This window comes from Aotus nancymaae, unplaced genomic scaffold, assembly GCF_030222135.1.
Source record: "Aotus nancymaae isolate 86718 unplaced genomic scaffold, 86718_ANA_hifiasm-v0.15.2.pri h1tg000040l, whole genome shotgun sequence".
NCBI classification, from domain to species: Eukaryota; Metazoa; Chordata; class Mammalia; order Primates; family Aotidae; genus Aotus; species Aotus nancymaae.
In genome coordinates, this window is record NW_026988454.1 from 109434866 (window position 1) to 109454204 (window position 19339).

Genomic DNA, 19339 nt, shown 5'->3' on the forward strand with positions numbered 1-19339 from the left:
ACCATAGATTGAGAGTGGTTATTATAGGGCTTAGGATTGACAATTCAAGGCTAATGCTTTTCCTTGGGGGCCCCATGCACTCCTACCTGGCCCTCTGCTAAGGGGTAGGAAGGGGGCTGGGAGGAAAATGCAAGACAGGTGAAGGCAATTAGACATGATGCCGCTCAGGCCAGATTTCCTATGAGGATCTCTCCTGAACACAGGCAGTTCCAGCAGGATATGAAATGAAATTTCGGTAAAATGCTTTGTTTTTTTGAGTTTTTCATAAAGGATTTTTTAAAAAATTGTTTAACTTGTGGGGTATATGTGCAGAATGTGTAGGTTTGTTACATAGGTAAACATGCCATGGTGGTTTGCTGCATCCACCACCCCATCTATATTATTTTCCTAATGCTATTCCTCCCCAATCCCCCCACCCCCTGCTATACCTCCCCTAGCTCTCCACCCACTGACAGGCCCTGGTGTGTGATGTTCCCCTCCCTGTGTCCGTGTTCTCATTGTTCAATACCCACTTATGAGTGAGAACATGTGGTGTCTGATTTTCTGTTCTTGTGTCATTTTGCTGAGAATGATGGTTTCCAGCTTCATCCATGTCCCTGCAAAGGACATCAACTCATCCTTTTTTATGGCTGCATAGTATTCCATGGTGTATATGTGTCACATTTTCTTTATCCAGTCTATAATTGATGGACATTTGGGTTAGTTCCAAGTCTTTGCTATTGTGAACAGTGCAGCAATGAACATATGTGTTTATGGGTCTTTATAATAGAATGATTTATAATCCTTTGGGCATATACCCAGTAATGGAATTGCTGGGTCAAATGGCATTTCTAGTTCTAGATCCTTGAGGAATCGCCACACTGTCTTCCACAATGGTTGAACTAATTTACACTCCCACCAACAGTGTAAGAGTGTTCCTATTTCTCCACATCCTCTCCAGCATCTTTCATCTCATTTTTTAATCATCGCTATTCCCTCTGGCATGAGATGGTATCTCAATGTGGTTTTGATTTGCATTTCTTTAATGACCAGTGATGATGAGCTTTTTTTCATGTTTGTTGGCTGCATCAATGTCTTCTTTTGAAAAGTGTCTACTCATATCCTTCACCCACTTTTTGATGGGGTTTTTTCTTGTAAATTTCTTTGTAGATGCTTTCATTGTTTTTAAAAAGTTAATCCAGATACTGCTGTCAGCTTTCCATAGTATTGGTTTCTGTAATGTCCTAATAGAGCAAAGGAAGGACACTCCTGAAGTTAAAAAAAAAAAGCTTCGATGACACCGGGTGAGGTAGCTCATGCCTGTAATCCCAGCACTTTGGGAGGCTGAGGCGGGCAAATCACCTGAGGTCAGGAGTTCAAGACAAGCCTGACCAACACAGAGAAACCCTGTCTCTAACAAAAATACAAAATTAGCCAGGCGTGGTGGTGCATGCCTGTAATCCCAGCTACTCAAGAGACTGAGGCAGGAGAATCACTTGAACCCAAGAGGCGGAGGTTTCGGTGAGCTGAGATCAGGCCATTGCATTCCAGCCTAGGCAAGAAGAGCAAAACTCCATTTAAAAAAAAAAAAAAGCTTCTATGGCAGGATTTGCAGAGAACAGAAGAAAAATGTCACATAGCAAAAATTTCCTTCTGGTTATCTTTGGTGTTAAGATTATTTAATTTTATTTTAAAATTATCTGTATCTTCTAATTTTCTCACAATACATATTCCTTTTGTATTTTTTAAAAGATGTTTTAAAAATATACAGAAAATGTAATCTAGAAAAAAGTTACTTTTTCCAGTTCCAAGCTAAATAAGTAAAAGTCACTTTACTGCTTACAAAGAAATCTTTAAATTTGAACTTGGTATCCACCGTTTGCAACAGATCATTCAATATAGGGAGGTTGCAGAACAACAGGGACTCCTCAAATCTCACTTTCCTTAGGAATATATTTTTCTAGCTGTATATTTTCTAGCTATATATTTTTCTAGCTATATTTGACTATGTCCTAACTATGTTCTATTTATTTGCATGTCAGAAATAATAGTCATATCATGAACAGTTACCTTATCTTAGGCAAGTTGCTTTTCTCCCTTTTTTCCAACTTGAAAAACACACTTCTTAGATTGCTACAAAAGGCCAACTAAGAACTCTTTGTTTTTGAGACAGGGTCTCAACTCCATTACCCAGGCTGAAGCACAGTGGTGCAAACTTGGCTCACTGTAGCCTCAACCTCCTAGCTCAAGCGATCCTCCCACCTTAGCCTCTCAACTAGCTGGGACCACAGGTGTGCACCACCACGCCTAACTAGTTTTTATTTTTTTTTTAATTTTCAAAGAGATGAGGTCTTGCTATATTGTCCAGGCTGGTCTCAAACTCGGCCTCAAGCAATCCTCCTGCCTTGGCCTCCCAAAGTGTTGGGATTATAGGTGTGAGCCTCGACACCTGGCCAACTCTCTTCCTTCTGTACATACACTTGATATATGGTTTTCACCTTTAACATAACATGTAGTATTATTTTTTTGAGATAGGGTCTCACTGCGTCACCCAGGCTGGAGTGCAATGGCATGATCTTGGCTCACTGCAACTTCTGCTTCTTGGGCTTAAGCAATTCTCCTGCCTCAGCCTCTTGAGTAGCTGCGACTACAGGTGTGGGCCACTGTGCCTGGCTTTTTTTTTTTTTTTTTTTTTTTTTTTTTGGTAGAGACAGGGTTTCATCATGTTGCCCAGGCTGGTCTTGAACTCCTGAGCTCAGGTGATCTGCCTGTCTCAGCCTCTCAAAGTGCTAGGATTACAGGCATGAGCCACCACGCCTGGTGTGTATTCGCTTTTTAAAAAGCCTGTCCCATACTGAATTGTGGGAATCTATGAAGCGTCTTTTAATGTCAATTAAAAGTAACAGTGACTACAGATATTGATTTCTGAAAATACATGAGAATTTGTCCCTAACTATGGTTAAACATCAAAACCAAATCTGAATCAGGTATAGGTCTACCAGACACAAACTCTGAAAGTAAACACTAATAGGACTGTTACTGGGAAGGGGGAATCCTCTGAGTGAAAAGATAACAGTTTTCCTTGGTGGCTGGTGCTCTCCCCCAACTTTCATACTGGAACAAGAGTTAGGCTCAGGTTTAAATGATCCTTTACTATTCTTTTGTGAACAATGATAAATGAGTCATTTGGCTGAGCCTGTTGAAGTGTTCCAGTCCTAAGGGCTTCACTCTTACTTCATGTCATGTATTGGTAAGGTGCCTAGATGAGATTAGTGTCTGTGGCTACATGTAAAGACCAATGATAAAATGAGGAAATGATTTTTTTTCTTTTACTAAGAGATGGGGTCTTTCCATGTTGCCTGTGCTGAACTCAAACTCCCAAACTCCTGGACTTAAGCTATCCTCCTGCATCAGCCTCCCAAACAGCTGGGACTACAGGTACATGCTACCACACCCAACTAGGGACAATGCTTCTTAAAGTCTCTGCTGGCTATCTAGGACTCTTATTAAATATCCTGTTATTTTTAAAAGGCCACCCAAATATATTTTCTTGAAAGAAACATTTATTTATTTATGATCTTTATTGGTGAAACAATTTCAAACAAATCCAGAAAAGGTTCTCACACTTTGAGCCTTTAGTGCAAAGACATTATGCCATGCGGGAAATAAAATGCTTATCCAGTGGAGCTCTCCCCTGAGGCATTTAAATATTAGAATGCTCAGGCAGAAGACAACTTATGTGACAGAAATCTGCTCATAAATCTGCTTGAAAAAGGGCATGATAAACCTCTTATTAAGGTTTCTCACAACATAAATATGCTTAAGCAACTTATAATTCCAACTTAATTTCAAAATACCCCAAGAATCAACTATCCCTTTAAATAAAAAAAATAATCAATTTATACTCTTCTTAAAAGAACTCCAACAATTTAAAATAAGTTCCAATTTCATATATATATATGTACATTTATAACTTAGGTGCTCTTTTGCGCTATATACTTCTATTCATGCAAAAGTGATAGAGGACTGGACTTGAGGCTCTACAAAGGCCTTTCTGAGAAAGCTGTGTAGCTCCTTACTCTGGCGAAGAACAAGGGGGTGTACATCTTGTCAATCTCAAAAGCACTGACTGCAGTCTCACCAGTTGATCTGTAAAGAAAGCACAAAATTACTAGTACAAGGAAATTTCAACTAAAATCCTTGTGTGTTTGGGGAAGGGTGTTATATGCTTTAGCCTTTTTTTTTTTTAATCCATCTTAGGGAATTCTATATACTATAGGCATATTGTAGAAAACTTGAAAAATTTAGAAATGTATAAAGAAACATCACTTACAATTCTAACACCCACACAGATCCATATGAAGGATATTTTCTAGTGTTTCTTGAGCTCAAACTTAGTAATTCTGCTTTTTATTTCATTTAATTATTTGCATTTTCCCCACACCATTATTTTTCAGAAACTATTTTTGGTGGCAGGATGGTATTTCATTGTCTGCTTGTACCACAGTTTACTTAATTGGAGATTTAGGTTGTGTCTACTATTTCTCAATTTAAAATAATGTGATGTTGATGTTCTTCAGAGATTTCTAAGAGTAGAATTTTTAAGTCAGAAGGTATAGACATTAGGTTCTTGTTAAAATGTTTCAGGAAGAACTATATTCCTAGAAGAGAATTTGATTATTTAATATTTACATAATTACAGGGGAGGGAAAGTAGGTGGTAAGTTATGCTACCACTGACTTTTAATCCTCCCCTTCCAAGAGAGAAATAAACAAAAGCAGATAATTCAAGTGATTTTATATTATATGGAAGTCAATGTGATAATTAGCAGCTACAAATAATGCCTATTGTAATGTCTTTTTTTTTTTATCATATATATAGATATTTCTAATGGGTCAAGTATAAACTATAATCATCCATTGTTCATTTGCTTAGTTCTACTTCAGGGTTTGGTTAATTTTTTTCTTTTTTGAGACAAGGTCTTGCTCTATCATTCAGGCTGGAGTGCAGTGGTGTGATCATAGCTCACTGCAGCCTTGAACTTGTGGGCTCAAGTGATCTTCCCACCTCAACTTTCAAATTAGCCAGAACTTAAAGGAGCATACCACCATGCCTGGCTAATATTTTTATTTTTTGTAGAGATAGGGTCGCCCAGTTTTGCCTAGGCTGGTCTCAAACTCCTGGCCTCAAGTGATCCTCTTGCCTTGGCCTCCCAAAGTCCTGGGATTACACGCATAAGCCTTCATATCTGATCAGGTTTCTTTAAAAAGTAGAAAAAAAATTCCACAGCATTACAGAGAAAAGCAAAAAGGAGATATAGTAGAACTGGTAGGCAAAGGTGAGAAATAAAAATGTTCTGTTGTCAGGGCCTTCCAAATGAGCAGGGAAAAGTTATTTGTAAATCAGAAATGTGACAAAGTTTTCAACAATGTGGTTAAGGTAGCAAAGAGGCTAATGGAAGCTGACCTCAAAACTTCTCTCTTAGAATTTTGGATTCAATCAGAACAAAGAGCCTTCAGACACATACCAATATACTTGCAGATCTAACAAGAGCTAACATTAATATTCACAGGAATTGATATTTTACTTCCCTGATTCTTTTTTAAGTTTTACTTATTTCTGTATGGCTCCTTTCTCATACCTCCCCTCTTCAGTTCCCCAATTATGCTGTACAGGTTAAATGCTACTGCATAGAACAAAGAGTTTTAAATAGGAATTCTAACAGATTTGGCTTTGGAATATCTGCGATCTTATTTTTTTAGTAGACTTACTTTCCTAACTACATTTTTATTAAATCAGTGTATGATCCCTTAAGATAAAACAAATGAAAATAAAGCAAAAAATAACTAAATTATGTGAAAAGAAAAATAATCTGCTATTTTTAAATGGCCTTAAGTATGCATGGACAGCTCACAGCTGACTAAGTACTATTCTCCCCATGGAATGCTACTTTCATTTCCAAAGTGGTGGTACCAATTCCCATTCCAATGGATACTATATGAGTGTTCCAGATGCTCTGCTTCCTTAAGCATGCTTACATTTGGGCCATTTTCTTTGGTTGTAGTAGTATTGGTTTTAGTTCGTAATGTAGTATTACCTCTGAAAAATTAGAAACATATCTGAGATTCTTAAGCTGGATATGAAGTATACATTTATAGTGTAAGCTTGCTATTTTTATTGCATTCACCTACTTGTAAGTAATGTGACAAGAATGATGTATCCAGATAAGTTTGTTGAACCTCTGGTGGCCACTGGAACATAGCTGTAGCCCCACATGAAAACTCTGATCTGCTTCTTGTACAGGGACACGACGAAAATATCTGTATTTATAGTCAAGTGGTTTCTGCAAAAGAAAAGATGCATAAGCTATAATGAAACCTATATGTTTACAGAAATATTATGCAATAGTGACACTAAAAGCAACAATATTGCAGGCAGTAGAGTTGTTTTGAATATCAAGAGAAAGTATCAGTGCTTTAAAAACTGTTACTCTAAAAGTATCAGGATTTTCTCTATCATTATCTCAGTTAATCATCACGATAACCTCATGTGTTAAATATGATTGCATTATTTCTATTTAATAGCTAAAGAAATGAAGATCCAGGGAGGTAAAACTACTATGTAACCAAAGTTTTTTAAGAGGGAAAGTGATAAACTGGTGAAGGATGCACAAAAAGCACAGAGTAGAACTTATCTTTTGCAATAACAGTAAAATAGCAAAATAAAGTTGACATTCTACATGGGAGTTCCTAAACTCTTTTATTAGATAAAACCTAAGCAACTAAGGCCTTCCAAATCCCCAATTTTGACTTCAGGAAGCCCACAGTCACAGTCAAAGCAATTCTGTCTGTCTCTCAGGCTGCTGCTCCTCAGGTTCCAAATGGTCATCAGAGGGAACTTGATACATGATGTTAGAGAAAAGGGGATTTCATACAAGAGAAATACCCTTCAAAAGCTGTATTAATTATATAGGTAACAAGTAAATATTAATATTTCTTCCAACTACCGCTTCTTGGGTACATATAACAGGTTTTACCCAAAATTGAAAAAGTGCATATGGAGAAAGGTTGTGAAAAAATTAGATTACCCATCTGTTAAGACAATTTAAAGCACTCTAGAATGTAATAATGTCAGTAATCTTATTTGCTTGGCATTTTTTTTCTCTCATAAGAACAGGAAGAAGAAAATTATCTGAAGTTAGCTTATTTCCAGTAGAAACTGAAGTTCTAAGAATATCCATATAGACAGCTGGGCATGGTGGCATATGCCTATAATCCCAGGTACTTGGAAGGCTGAGGCAGGAGAACTGGTTGAATCCGAGAGGTGGAGGTTGCAGTGAGCCAAGATGACATCACTACACTTCAACCTAGGCAACCAGAGGAAAACTCTGTCTCAAAAAAAAAAGAAAAAGAAGAATATCCTTATAGAAAGAATTATCTAAATAAGCTAATTTAGGAAGAAAAGACCCCTGTGATTCAAAATGAGAAGAGCCAAAACCATATTGAGCTTTAATTTTACTAGTTATTTCACAAGAGATTCTGGCTTTACATTTTCATATGTAAAAAAACATTGGACCAGAAAAGGAAACTATCTGATAAAAAAAAAAAAACAAGCTGATCCAATAAAAACCACATTTTAGAGGCAGCCAGTGGGGGCCTGGTGGAGGGAGGGGTAAGAAGATGGCGACCAAGATGGTGAAGCTCCAAAAGCTGAAGCTTGCTGAACTTCTTGCTTGTGGTTTGGAGACCAAGGGAATAAAGCAAGATCTTATCCACAGACTCCAGGCATATCTTGAAGAATATGCTGAAGAAGCGGCCAACGAAGATGATGTACTGGGAGATGAAACAGAGGAAGAAGAAACAAAGCTCATAGAGCTCCCTATCAAAGAGGAAGAACCCCTTAAAAAAACTGTTGATGTGGCAGCAGAGAAGAAAGTGGTGAAAATCACATCTGAAATACTACAGACTGAGAGAATGCAAAAGAGGGCCAAACGAGTCAATGTACCTGTGAGCTTGGAGAGCAAGAAAGTTGCTCGGGCAGATAAGTTTGAGATTTCTTCAGTTCTAACAAAAGAGCTGTCATCTGATAACAAACCTATGGTTAACTTGGATAAGCTGAAGGAAGGAGTTGAACTCCTTCCTTCAGCTTATCCAAGTTAACCATAGGTTTGTTATCAGATCTCCAGAAAATCTGATGATGATGAGAAAAGCGATTTGGAATTGTCACAAGTTCAGCTGGAACTGGAACCACAGAGAATACAGAGGCAAAGAAGAGGAAAAGAGCAGAGTGCTTTGGGATTGCCTGATGAAAAGTTCTTGATAATTCCTGTTCTCCAGTGTTTCCATTTCTTTGATTCTTCTTGGTCACATATATACCTAAATGCACAGTCACGTGTCTATGTCCTGCCTTGCAATGAGGGAGTATGTTACCAGGTACATCCGTGAACTGCAGCAGCAGTTTGACTTACTGCTGTTTCAGCTTTAAAGCTGTGTTTTTGTTTTTGATTATGTTGTTAATAAAAATAGAAAAACATTTTAGAAAACTCTTCAGTTTTCTTCAGTGATTGCTAGAAGTTAATATACATTTTGTATAACAGTATAAACAATCAGATAGGGTTTTTTTGTTGTTGTTCTAATTGAGAATGCTTGAATGAATAGGCTATTAAGATGAGAAAATTATTAATTCCACCTCATATACTCACTTCTTCTTTTTTCTTAGTTATTACAGCAAATACTTTGGTCTGATTGTCTGTGTCTTGTGACAAGCGATAATGACCTAGTAGAATTGCATCAGTCCTTAAACAAAAACAAAAACAAACAAATTGAATCTAAATCAGTTATTAGGTAGATTTAAGTAATCTAAGAAGTAATAAATTACAACAGTATTTACTCTTACTTGAAAATAACCAGCTAGAATTGAGTAAACCTCAATTCCAAGGCTCCAAAGACATAGTGAAGTAGATTCTCTAAGGAAAAGCCCAGAAATTGGTATTTTTCACAAGTCCCCAAATGATTGCTTTAAAAATCATCTAGTATTAAGTGAAGGAAGCACTGGGTTACATTAACCTGCAAGCAACCATATAAAACGTAGACTGAATGGAAAGCCATTAAAAAAAAATACTACCTGGTATTCCTAGTTCTTAAACGAGGAACAATGGACTGAGGCTCCTCAGGGGTTGTCAACATCATCACATGGCCATCAGGAAAGAATCTTATGTACCTAAATAATAAAAAAAAAGGAGACCAAAACATACCCCATACACAAAGTATAAAACATGTCCTTATCTATCAGTACCTAGGCCTATTCGTATCTATGAAACCAACACTAAAATACCATGGGCTAAAGAACTGCTAAAACACTAAACAAATATGACTATCTGTTAGTCCAGCAACAAAGAACCAAAGATACATTATCATCTTCTTCAGGGGGAACTGTTGAACTTTTAAGTTTCACTCACTGAATAAAGTTAAATATTGTTTTATTAAAGTTCTGTGCTTTTCCCAAAGCAACAATTTCAAACAGTGAGAGCCAATAACACACAGTCATTAACATGTCTATTTTTTTCTAAATGATAGTAATACTTGGTGGAGAATAAAAGCACAAGCTATTTGAAAAGGCAAATAAGCATACCCAGGGCAAAAGACAAGGGAGAAATCTAAAAGAGACCAGAAGAAATTCTATAATTTATATTAGCCTATTGGTTTTTTGAGTGCAATTCCTATATTGTAGTACTAGATAAAAATGCTGATGGCCATTCTGAAGGTCAATCAAAAGCAACAAAGAACAGATGTCCATATAACTAATACATGGAGAGAGAGAATTTTCCACTCACTCAGTGTACTACAGTTGTACCTGTAATATTCCACTTGGTGCCAGGCTCTATAGAAACCATCAAGAGACTGTTCTCCTTGACGAATATATGTGGTTTTACTGATATACACTCCTAAGAAAATAATTTTTTAAAGTTATAATCATATTAAGACATTTCATTATATTTACTGTGGTATCCTTTAAACATGCTTATAGTACTCATGTTCATCACAGAAAATTTAAAGGACGTATTTATCAAAATCAGCATTATAGATCACTATTTCTGTTGGGTTCTACAGAATCCAGCTTACCGTCAAACCGAACACGAGGCCGTTCTAAAAACATCTCTCTCCAGGATGTGTAAGGAACAAGTTTAATACAGCTTCTGCCCCAAACTTTCAAGCAGGCCAGACGCCATATTTCAGGGTCTCTAGGGAATAAAAGCACACTATCAATAAAGACTAAGTCCCTATACACAGGAATAAATATTTTTGCTATCAGCCATCTTTTATTTAACAAGTATTTGTTGAACATCTGGGAGGCATTGTTCTGAGGAGAAACTAACGGACAAGGCAAACGCCCTGCTCTTTTACTGTGGGAAAGCAAATTGAGAGAAAAGCTTCTGGTAGTATACTTAGTGCAAAAATCAACCAACAAAGAGTCAGCAGACAGAAACAATGGTGATGAGAAAATAGAGGCTATCTCAGGGAGGCCAGGAAATGCCTCTCTGGGAAGGTGATCACAGTGATGGGGATAAGTATCCCAAGCAGCAGCCAGAGCTAGAAGGAGCACACAGCTGTGGCAAAGTGGGCATTGTGCAGAGGGAAATATACGATGAGGCAGTCAGGGCAGGTGAGGTGGCATCTTGTAGGCAGGAGTGGTTATTTACATAAGATGGATGCCACCAGAGGGTTCTGAGCATGATTTATGCTTCTATTGTAAAAGATCACTCTGGTCACCGGGCAAGATGGCCAAATAGGAACAGCTCTGGTGCACAGCTCCCAGCGAAATCAACACAGAAGGGGCATGATCTCCACATTTCCAACTGAGGTACCTGGTTCATCTCATTGGGACTGGTTGGACAGTGGGTGCAGCCCAAGGAGGGTGAGCCGAAGCAGGGTGGAGCATCCCCTCACCCAGGAAGCACAAGTGGCCAAGGAACTCCCTCTCCTAGCCAAGGGAAGCCATTAGGGACTGTTTACTGCACTCCAGTCCACATACTGTGCTTTTCCCATGGTCTTTACAAGCCACAGACCAGGAGATTCCCTCCGGTGCCTACACAACCACCAGGGCCCTGGGTTTCCAGTACAAAACTAGGCAACGGTTTGTGTAGAAACCAAATTAGTTGCAGCAGTTTTTTTTTTTTTTTTCATATCCCAGTGGCACCTGGAACACCAGCAGGACAGAACTGTTCACTCCCCTGGAAAGGGGGCTGAAGCCAGGGAGCCAAGTGGTCTGGCTCGGTGGGTTCCACCCCCACAGAGACCAGCAAGCTAAAATCCACTGGCTTGAAATTCTTGCAGCCAGCACAGCAGTCTGAGATCAACTGGGGTTGGTTAAGCTCAGTGTGGGGAGGGGAATCCACCATTGCTGAGACTCAGTAGGCACTTTCAACCCCACAGTGTAAGCAAAGCTGCCGGGGAACGCCAAACTGGGCAGAGCCCAACACAGCTCAGCAGCCACAGGCACTGTCTCATTAGATGTCCTCACTGGGAAGAGCATCTCTGAAAAAAAGCAGCAGCCCATCAGCCTTCCTGGAACAGAACACCTGGGAAAAGGGGCGGTAGTGGGTATAGCTTCAGCAGACCTAAATGTCCCTGACTGGCAGTTCTGAAGAGAGCAGCAGATTTCCCAACATTGTGTTCCAGCTCTGACAGACTGCCTCAAGTGGCTCCTTGACCCTTGTGTATCCTGACAAGGAGACACCTCCCAATAGGGGTCAACAGACACCTCATACAAGAGAGCCCTGGCTGGCATCTGGTGAGTACCCCTCTGGGATGAAGGCACCAGAAGAAGGAACAGGCAACAATCTTTGCTGTTCTGCAGTCTCCACTGGTGATTCCCAGGCAAGCAGGGTCTGCAGTGGACCTCCAGCAAACTCCAGGAGACCTGCAGCAGAGGGGTCTGACTGTTAGAAGAAAAACTAACAAACAAACAAATAGTTTTAACATCAACAAAAAGGACGTCCACTCAGAAACTCCATCCAAAGGTCACCGACTTCAAAGACCAAAGGAAGATAAATCCACAAAGATGGGAAGAAACCAGCACAAAAAGGCTGAAAACTCCAGAGATCACAGCTTCGGGCCAGCAAGGGAACACAACTGGATGGAGAATGAGTTTGATGAACTGACAGAAGCAGGCTTCAGAAGATGGATAATAAGAAACTATTCCAAGCTAAAGGAGCATGTTCTAACTCAATACAAAGAAGCTAAGAACCTTGAAAAAAAGACGAAATGCTAACTAGAATAACCAGTTTAGAAAAGAACATAAACAACCTGATGGAGCTAAAAAACAGCATGAGAACTTTGTGAAGCATACGCAAGTTTCAATAGCTAAATCAATCAAGCAAAAGAAAAGATATCAGACACTGAAGATCAACTCAATGAAATAAAGCAAGAAGACAAGATTAGAGAAAAAAGAGTGAAAAGAAATGAACATCTCCTCCAAGAAATATGGGATTACCTGAAAAGACCAAATTTATGTTTGATCAGTGTACCTGAAAGTGAAGGGGAGAATGAAACCAAGTTGGAAAACACTTTTCAGGATATTATCCAGGAGAACTTCCCCAACATGGCAAGGCAGGCCAACATTCAAATTCAGGAAATACAGAGAATACCACAAGATACTCCTCAAGAAGAGCAACTCCAAGATACATAATTGTTAGATCCACCAGAGTTGAAATGAAGAAAAAAATGCTAAGGGCAGCCAGAGAGAAAGGTTGGGTTACCTACAAAGGGAAGCCCATCAAACTCACAGCAGATCTCTCAGCAGAAACCCTACAAGCCAGAAGAGAGTGGGAGCCAATATTCAACATCCTTAAAGAAAAGAATTTTCAACCCAGAATTTCACATCCAGCCAAACTAAGCTTTATAAGCAAAAGAGAGATAAAATCTTTTATGGGCAAGCAAATGCTGAGAGATTTTGCCACCACCAGGCCTGTCCTACAAGAGCTCCTGAAGGAAGCAGTAAACATGAAAGGAACAACCAGTACCAGCCACTGCAAAAACATACCAAATCTTAAAGACCATCGACACTAGGAAGAAACTGTATCAACTAATGGGCAAAATAACCAGCTAGTATCATAATGTCAGGATCAAATTCACAGACAATATTAACCTTATATGTAAATGGGCTAAATGCCCCAATTAAAAGACACAGACTGGCAAACTGGATACAGAATCAAGACCCATCAGTGTGCTGTATTCAGGAGACCCATCTCATGTGCAAAGACACATATAGGCTCAAAATAAAGAGATGGAGAAAGATTTACCAAGCAAATGGAAAGAAAAAAAAAAAAGCAGATGTTGCAATCCTAGTCTCTGATAAAACAGACTTTAAACCATCAAAGATCAAAAGAGACAAGGGCATTACATAATGATAAAGGGATCAATGCAATAAGAAGAGTTAACTATCCTAAATATATATACACCCAACACAGAAGCACCCAGATTCATAAAGCAGGTTCCTAGAGACCTACAAACAGACTTAGACTCCCACACAATAATAGTGGGAGACTTTAACACTTCACTGTCAATATTAGATCAACAAAACAAAAAATTAACAAGGATATCCAGGACTTGAACTCAGCTCTGGACCAAGTGGACCTAATAGACATCTACAGAACCCTCCACCCCAAATCAACAGAATATACATTCTTCTCAGCAACACATCACACCTATTCTAAAACTGACCACATAATTGGAAGTAAAACACTCCTTAGCAAATGCAAAAGAACGGAAATCGTAACAGTCTCTCAGACCACAGTGCAATCAAATTAGAACTCAGGATTAAGAAACTCACTCAAAACTACACAACTACATGGAAACTGAACAACCTGCTCCTGAATGACTACTGGATAAATAATGAAATGAAAGCAGAAATAAAGATGTTCTTCAAAACCAATGAGAATGAAAATACAACATACCAGAATCTCTGGGACACATTTAAAGCAGTGGGTAAAGGGAAATTCATAGCACAAAATGCCCAACAGAGAAAGCAGGAACGATCTAAAATCGACACCCTAACATCACAATTAAAAGAACTAGAGAAGCAAGAACAAACAAATTCGAAAGCCAGCAGAAGACAAGAAATAACTAAGATCAGAGCAGAACTGAAGGAGATAGAGACACAAAAAACCCTTCAAAAAAAAAAAATGAATCCAGGAGTGAGTTTTTTTTTAAAGATCAACAAAATAGAATGACCGCTAGCCAGACTAATAAAAAGGAAAAGAGAAGAATCAAATAGATGCAATAAAAAATGAAAAAAAACGTACAAAGTCGATATCACCACTAATCCCATAGAAATACAAACTACCAACAGAGAATACTATGAATACCTCTATGCAAATAAAACAGAAAATTTAGAAGAAATGTATAAATTCCTGGACACTTACACCCTCCCAAGACTAAACCAGGAAGAAGTCGAATCCCTGAACAGACCAAAAACAAGGTCTGAAATTGAGGCAACTATAGTCTACCAACCAAAAAAAGTCCAGGACCAGATGGTTTCACAGCCAAATTCTACTAGAAGTACAAAGAGGAGCTGATACCATTCCTTCTGAAACTATCCGAAACAAATGAAAAAGAAGGAATCCTTCCTAACTCATTTTATGAGGCTCATCATCCTGGTACCAAAACCTGGCATAGACACAACTACAAAAGAAAATTTCAGGCCAATATCTGTGATGAGCATCGATGCAAAAATCCTCAATAAAATACTGGCAAACTGAATCCAACAGCACATCAAGAAGCTTATCCATCACCATCAAGTCAGCTTCAACCCTGGGATGTAAGGTTGGTTCAACATACACAAATCAATAAACATAATCCATCACATAAACAGAACCAAAGATAAAAACCACAAGTATCTCAAAAGATGCAGAGAAGGCCTTCAACAAAATTCAACAACGTTTATGCTAAAAACTCTCAATAAACCAGATATCGATGGAACGTATCTCAAAATAATAAGAGCTATTTATGACAAACCCACAGCCAATATCATACCGAATGGGCAAAAACTAGAAGCATTCCCTTTGAAAACTGGCACAAGACAAGGATGCCCTCTCTCACCACTCCTATTCAACACAGTATTGGAAGTTCTGGCCTGGACAATTAGGCAAGAGAAAGAAATAAAGGGTATTGAAATAGGTAAAGAGGAAGTCAAATTGTCTCTACTTGCAGATGACATAATTGATTATTTGTTTATTTTCTGAGACAGAGTTTCAATTTCACTCTTGTTGCCCAGGCTGGAGTGCAATGGCGCAATCTTGGCTCATGACAACCTCCGCCTCCCAGGTTCAAGCAATTCTCCTGCCTCAGCCTCCCAAGCAGTTGGGATTACAGTCATGTGCCACCATACCTGGCAAATTTTGTATTTTTAGTAGAGACAGGGTTTCTCCCTGTTCATCAGGCTGGTCTCGAACTCCTGACCTCAGGTGATTCGCCCGCCTAGGCCTTCCAAAGTGCTGGGATTACAGGTGTGAGCCACCGCACCCAGACAATTGTATATTTAGAAGACCCCATCATCTCAGGCCAAAATCTCAAGATGATAAGCAACTTCAGTGAAGTCTCAGGATACAAAATCAATGTGCAAAAATCACAAGCATTCCTATACACCAATAACAGACAAACAGAGCCAACTCATGAGTAAACTCCCATTCATAATTGCTACAAAGATAATTAAATACCTAGGAATACAACTTACAAGGGATGTGAAGGACCTCTTCAGGGAGAACTACAAACCACTGCTCAAGGAAATAAGGCAGGACACAAACAAATGGAAAAACATTCCAGGTTCATGATTAGGAAGAATCAATATGGTGAAAATGGCCATACTGCCCAAAGTAATCTAGAGATTCAATGCTATCCCAATCAAGCTACCACTGACTTTCTTCACAGAAGTGGAAAAAAAAACCTTAAATTTCATATGGAACCAAAAAAGAGCCCTCAGAGTCAAGACAATTCTAAGCAAAAACAAAAAACAAAAAAAAATAAAGCTGGAGGCATCACACTACCTGACTTCAAACTATATTATAAGGCTACAGTAATCAAAACAGCATGGTACTGGTACCAAAACAGTTATATAGACTGATGGAACAGAACAGAGGCCTCAGAAATAATACCACACACCTACAACATCTGATCTTTGACAAACCTGACAAAAACAAGCAATGGGGAAAGGATTCCCTATTTAATAAATGGTGTTGGGAAAACTGGCTAGCCATATGCTGAAAGCTGAAACTGAACCCCTTCCTTACACCTTATACAAAAATTAACTCATGATGGATTAAAGATTTAAACAGAAGACCTAAAGCCATAAAAATCCTAGAAGGAAACCTAGGCAATACCATTCAGGACATAGGCATGGGCAAGGACTTCATGAGTAAAACACCGAAAGCAATGGCAACAAAAGCCAAAATAGACAAATGGGATCTAATTAAACTAAAGAGCTTCTGCACAGCAAAAGAAATTATTATCAGAGTGAACAGGCAACCTACAGAATAAGGGAAAATTTTTGCAGTCTACCCATCTGACAAAGGGCTAATATCCAGAATCTACAAAGAACTAAAACAAATTTACAGGAAAAAAACCACCCCATCAAAACGTGGGCAAAGGATATGAACAGACACTTCTCAAAAGCAAACATGCAGCCAACAAACGTGAAAAAAAGCTCATCACTGGTCATTAGAGAAATGCAAATCAAAACCACATTGAGATACCATCTCAAGCCAGTTAGAATGGCAATCATTAAAAAATCAGTAGATAACAAATGCTACAGAGGATGTGGAGAAATAGGAATGCTTTTACACTGTTGGTGGGAGTGTAAATTAGTTCAACCATTGTGGAAGACAGTGTGGTAATTCCTCAAGGATCTAGAACCAGAAATACCATTTGACCCAGCAATCCCATTACTGGGTGTATACCCAAAGAATTATCAATTGTTAACACATGCACATGTATGTTTATTGCAGCACTATTCACAATAGCAAAGACTTGGAACCAACCAAAATGCCCATCAATGATAGATTGGATAAAGGAAATGTGGCACATATACACCATGGAATACTATGCAGCCATAAAAAAGGATGAGTTCATGTCCTTTGCAGGGACATGGATGAAGCTGGAAACCATCATTCTCAGCCAACTAATACAAGAACAGAAAATCAAATGCCACATGTTGTCACTCATAAGTGGGAGCTGAACAATGTGAACACATGGACACAGGGAGGGAACATCACACACCAGGGACTGTCGGGGAATAGAGGGCCAGGGGAGGGATAGCATTAGGAGAAATACCTAATGTAGATGAAGGGGTGATGGATGCAACCAACCACCATGGCGCACATACACCTATGTAACAAACCTGCATGTTCCACACATGTACCTCAGAACTTAAAGTACAATTAAAAAAAAAAAAAAGGATTACTCTGGTGGTTTATGAAGAATATGCTCCAGGGTTTTAAGAGTGGAAACAGGAAGACCAGGCAGGATGCCACGGTGTAACCCAAAGCAAACAGAACAGTGGCTGAGTCAGAAGGGTTATTGTAGAAGTGGTAAAATGATCAGACTGGAGATAAATTTTGAAGGCAGCACCAACAGAACTTTGTTTAAAAAATTAGTGCAAAAAGCTAAGTAAAAGATGTATTAAAAATTGACATGATTCTGCTATAACTTAAAATATTTTTAACTCCATCTCTAACTTAAAATATTCATTTTTTTTTTAAGTGATGAGGTCTCACTATGTTGTCCATGCTAGAGTGCAGAGACTATTCACAGGTATGATCCCACTACAGATCAGCATGGGAGTTTTGACCTGCTCCATTTCCAACGTGGGCTGGTTCACGACTCCTTAGGCAACTTGAGTGGTTCCCAGCTCCTGGGAGTTTACCACACTGATACTTAATGTGGACACCCAATCTGCATAGTGTACTACAGCCCAGAACTCCTAGGCTCAAATAATTCTCCTGTCTTAACCTCTTGAACAGATAGGACTACAGGCATGTGCACCACCACAGCCAGCTAAGTATTCAGTTACAAAGATGCAAAAACTAGCCTGGGAAGCATAGCAAGACCCTGTCTCTTAAATTGTTTTAATTAACCAGACAAAAATACAAAATGAAAAAAAAAAATTAACCAGACATGGTGGCACATGCCTGCAGTTCCAGTTCCTCAGGAAGCTAAGGCAGGGGGGGTGGCTTGAACCCAGGAGTTTGAGGCTACCGTGAGCCATGGTGGCACTACTGCACTACAGCCTGGGCGACAGAACGAGACCTTGTCTCATTCATTCAAAAATAAGTAAATGAAGCAAAAACTACTTACATCAGTGTCAGATTGAAAAAGTCCCTTCAAATTTATATTAAAATGTATATTTAAAATGTTTGCTTTTTAACAATTACTTTTATGATGACACATGAAGTTTTATTCCTGAACATTTGCTAAACCAACTCTGTTTTTGTTTTTAGGCTACTCAAGTTAAGCAGTGGGAGTGGGGAAGGAACAAAGAACTCTGTAACTGGTTGTGATCAATTAGATGTAAATACCACTGCACTCAGACCAGCCCAATTCCTACTTTATAGTATTTTCTCACATATAATTGCAAGTTAATTGAGTAACTATGAAAGTTGTCAAAATCAAATGAATCACTAATGTGAAGAAAATCCTGACAGAGCTGGGGAAAGGCCATGAAAATAAGGTTCTCATGCTTGTATGCCTGATAAAAAAAAAAAGACTGCAAAAACCACAACCCTACACAAAGGCCATTACAGGCTTATACAAAAAATGCTTCTACAAGGACATGTGCCCAGCAAACTGCCTGTGCAAACTTGAACTGGCATTACCCTTGTAGCCAAGGATAATTATTTCTAAAACAATTAAGTAATCCTTCTCATTTTTTCCTTTAAAAACCACCTTTATCTCCCGAATAAGCACATGGTTTACTATGGCATGTGTATTCCCACCGCCTCTAGCCCCAGATAACTTTTGGGAATTTGGTATTTAGGTGGTTTATTGTTTAAGCTAACATAGAGAAGTGTCAGAAGTGGGATCTGAAAAAGATCACTACCGGAAGGAATCAGAGATTCTTGGAGCCAGTGTGCAGTACTTAACTGAAAGCACTATACTTCCACGGTTTGCCTTTTCTGCTCTGGTGGATCTTCTTTCAGGCTAAGCCTCCTTCCTTTTGGTAGAGGCTTTTTGGTATCATTTAGGATCTGGTTTGGATAAGGTCACCTTAATAAAGGAACATACATCCCTTTTGAGAGGATAAACTTTTTGTCTTTCCTGGTAAGTTCTCTCTGGTGCAAAGAAAGGTGTCTTTTTAGAATGGGTACTCT

The 19339-nt window shown here is 38.8% G+C and overlaps 1 protein-coding gene and 1 pseudogene across 1 annotated transcript in view; one reads left to right on the top strand and one right to left on the bottom strand.

Annotated features, from left to right (window-relative positions):
- Nucleotides 1–7649: 7649 nt before the first annotated feature.
- Nucleotides 7650–8284, top strand: LOC135268311 (SAP domain-containing ribonucleoprotein-like; annotated as a pseudogene).
- Nucleotides 8285–8693: 409 nt separating this feature from the next.
- The window catches only part of FBXO9 (F-box protein 9), a 34700-nt gene continuing 24054 nt past the window's right edge, over nt 8694–19339 (bottom strand). Inside the window, 5 exon segments of the mRNA XM_064360979.1 lie at nt 8694–8752; nt 8755–8774; nt 9103–9198; nt 9832–9922; nt 10101–10219. Of these exon segments, the coding sequence (XP_064217049.1) occupies nt 8694–8752; nt 8755–8774; nt 9103–9198; nt 9832–9922; nt 10101–10219 (385 nt within the window).